This window comes from Diospyros lotus, chromosome 2, assembly GCF_014633365.1.
Source record: "Diospyros lotus cultivar Yz01 chromosome 2, ASM1463336v1, whole genome shotgun sequence".
NCBI classification, from domain to species: domain Eukaryota; kingdom Viridiplantae; phylum Streptophyta; class Magnoliopsida; order Ericales; family Ebenaceae; genus Diospyros; species Diospyros lotus.
Window position 1 is genome coordinate 21,909,472 of NC_068339.1, and position 1,644 is coordinate 21,911,115.

Sequence of the window (1,644 nt, forward strand, 5' to 3'; positions counted from 1 at the left end):
ACTTGACTTTCGCGTGTCCGGATAATTTTTTTTTCTTCTTACCAAAATCTCCGGAATAATAAAACACGTTTTTCCCATAAAGAAGAGAAAATTATCCCCTTTTTTTTTTTTTCCTTTTTCTTTCTTATTTCTTCTTTCTTCTTCTTCTTCTTCTTCTTCTTCCTTCCTCTGTCGACACTTCGCACGAACAGCCACGGACCGTCACCGCCTTCCAGCGTCGCCACCACATCCGACGGCCGCCGCTGCCCCTTCTGCAACCACCGCCGGCGCCTGTTCCGCCATCGACCGCGAGCCACCGTGCGGCTTCCTTACACCCCAATCGCTGATCACAGCCTCTCCCCGCCATCATCGCCGGCCCAATCGGCCCTCGCGTCGACCAGATCAGGAACGCTGCTATCGCTACCAGCTCCTTTGCGTAGCCACCGGCCATCACCCGGCCTCCCACGGCCGCCACCGCGCCATTGCCGTCATTGCCACTGCTGCCAGATCTGGGTCGATCTGATCCGACTCGGTCTGATCTGACCCGACCTAACTCGATCCGCTTCAGGTTTGACTCATCCTTGATTCGACCCATTAGATCTGACCCATATCTATTTTGACCCATCCATTTAGATCCGACCCATATCTTATTTGTTTAGATTTAGCCAGATTCAGATTTATCATGCCGAGCCGTAACATGCCATGGGGCAACATACCAAGGCCTCGGTCTCGATGCGGTGTGTAGTCTTAAATAGAGGATGCAATTCACAGTGCATCTTTGCTCCTTACTTCCGTTGTGAGGATGGTATTGCTCGTTTTGTCGCCATTCGCGATGTTTTTACTGTCAAGAATGTTGTCAACTTCCTAGCTCTGCTTCCGGTCAGCGACCGATTTTGGGCTTCCGATACACTCCTCTTTGAAGCTCAAGCCAGGCTTCAAGATCCCGTCTATGGCTGTGTATCTCACATTCTTGCCCTTCAGCAGCAGGTTAGTGAGTTGCAAGCTTATCGAGCTTATTTGCAAGATTCACTATTCGCATATCATTCTTTGTATCCCCAACCTATTCCTCAACCCGATCAAAACTCGAGCTGGAATTTCAATCTTACTATCATCCCAAAGGATGTCCCTCATCCTAGTTTCTCAGAGGCTACTCTTCCACCTTACCCAGGTGAAGCCAGCAGTAACCAGATGCCACCCCCAGATGACATCGATGAGCTGGGACCTATCGTGTTTGGCAACCGTCATCCTCACTGAGCATCGACATCGTTATCAGTTTTATGGTTTGCCTTTTTCCTTTGAGTAATTGTACGGTTTGATTTCCTATAACTGTTTGAACATATGGAATGAATATTATGCTTTGGATGCTTTAATGTTTTATTCCCTTGTCTTACCCTCGATTGCATATTGATTATAAAATACCTCAACCTCTTGCAACTGTTTAATAATTCATCAAATCGAGGTAAAAATTATCGGCTCTAAATTATCACCTGATAAATCGCATCTTTAATCAAGTCACACATAGCTAAGTATCCAATAACCTCAAGCCATCATTGGCAATTTTCATCATTAAGAAAAAATCCCGTTAAATCTTCTGAGAATATATCCTGGTCATTTTCCACTTACGGCTTTTCACTGACCGCAGGTGCCTATACTTCATAACAATAG

At 46.2% G+C, this 1,644-nt stretch overlaps 1 protein-coding gene across 1 annotated transcript; it reads left to right on the forward strand.

The window, feature by feature from the left end:
* The first annotated feature begins 711 nt into the window (after positions 1-711).
* On the forward strand, positions 712-1,233 carry LOC127794710 (LOB domain-containing protein 30-like). Its single transcript, XM_052325955.1, has one exon. It carries the CDS (start codon positions 712-714, stop codon positions 1,231-1,233), a length of 522 nt encoding a protein of 173 aa, XP_052181915.1.
* The last annotated feature ends 411 nt before the right edge of the window (positions 1,234-1,644 follow it).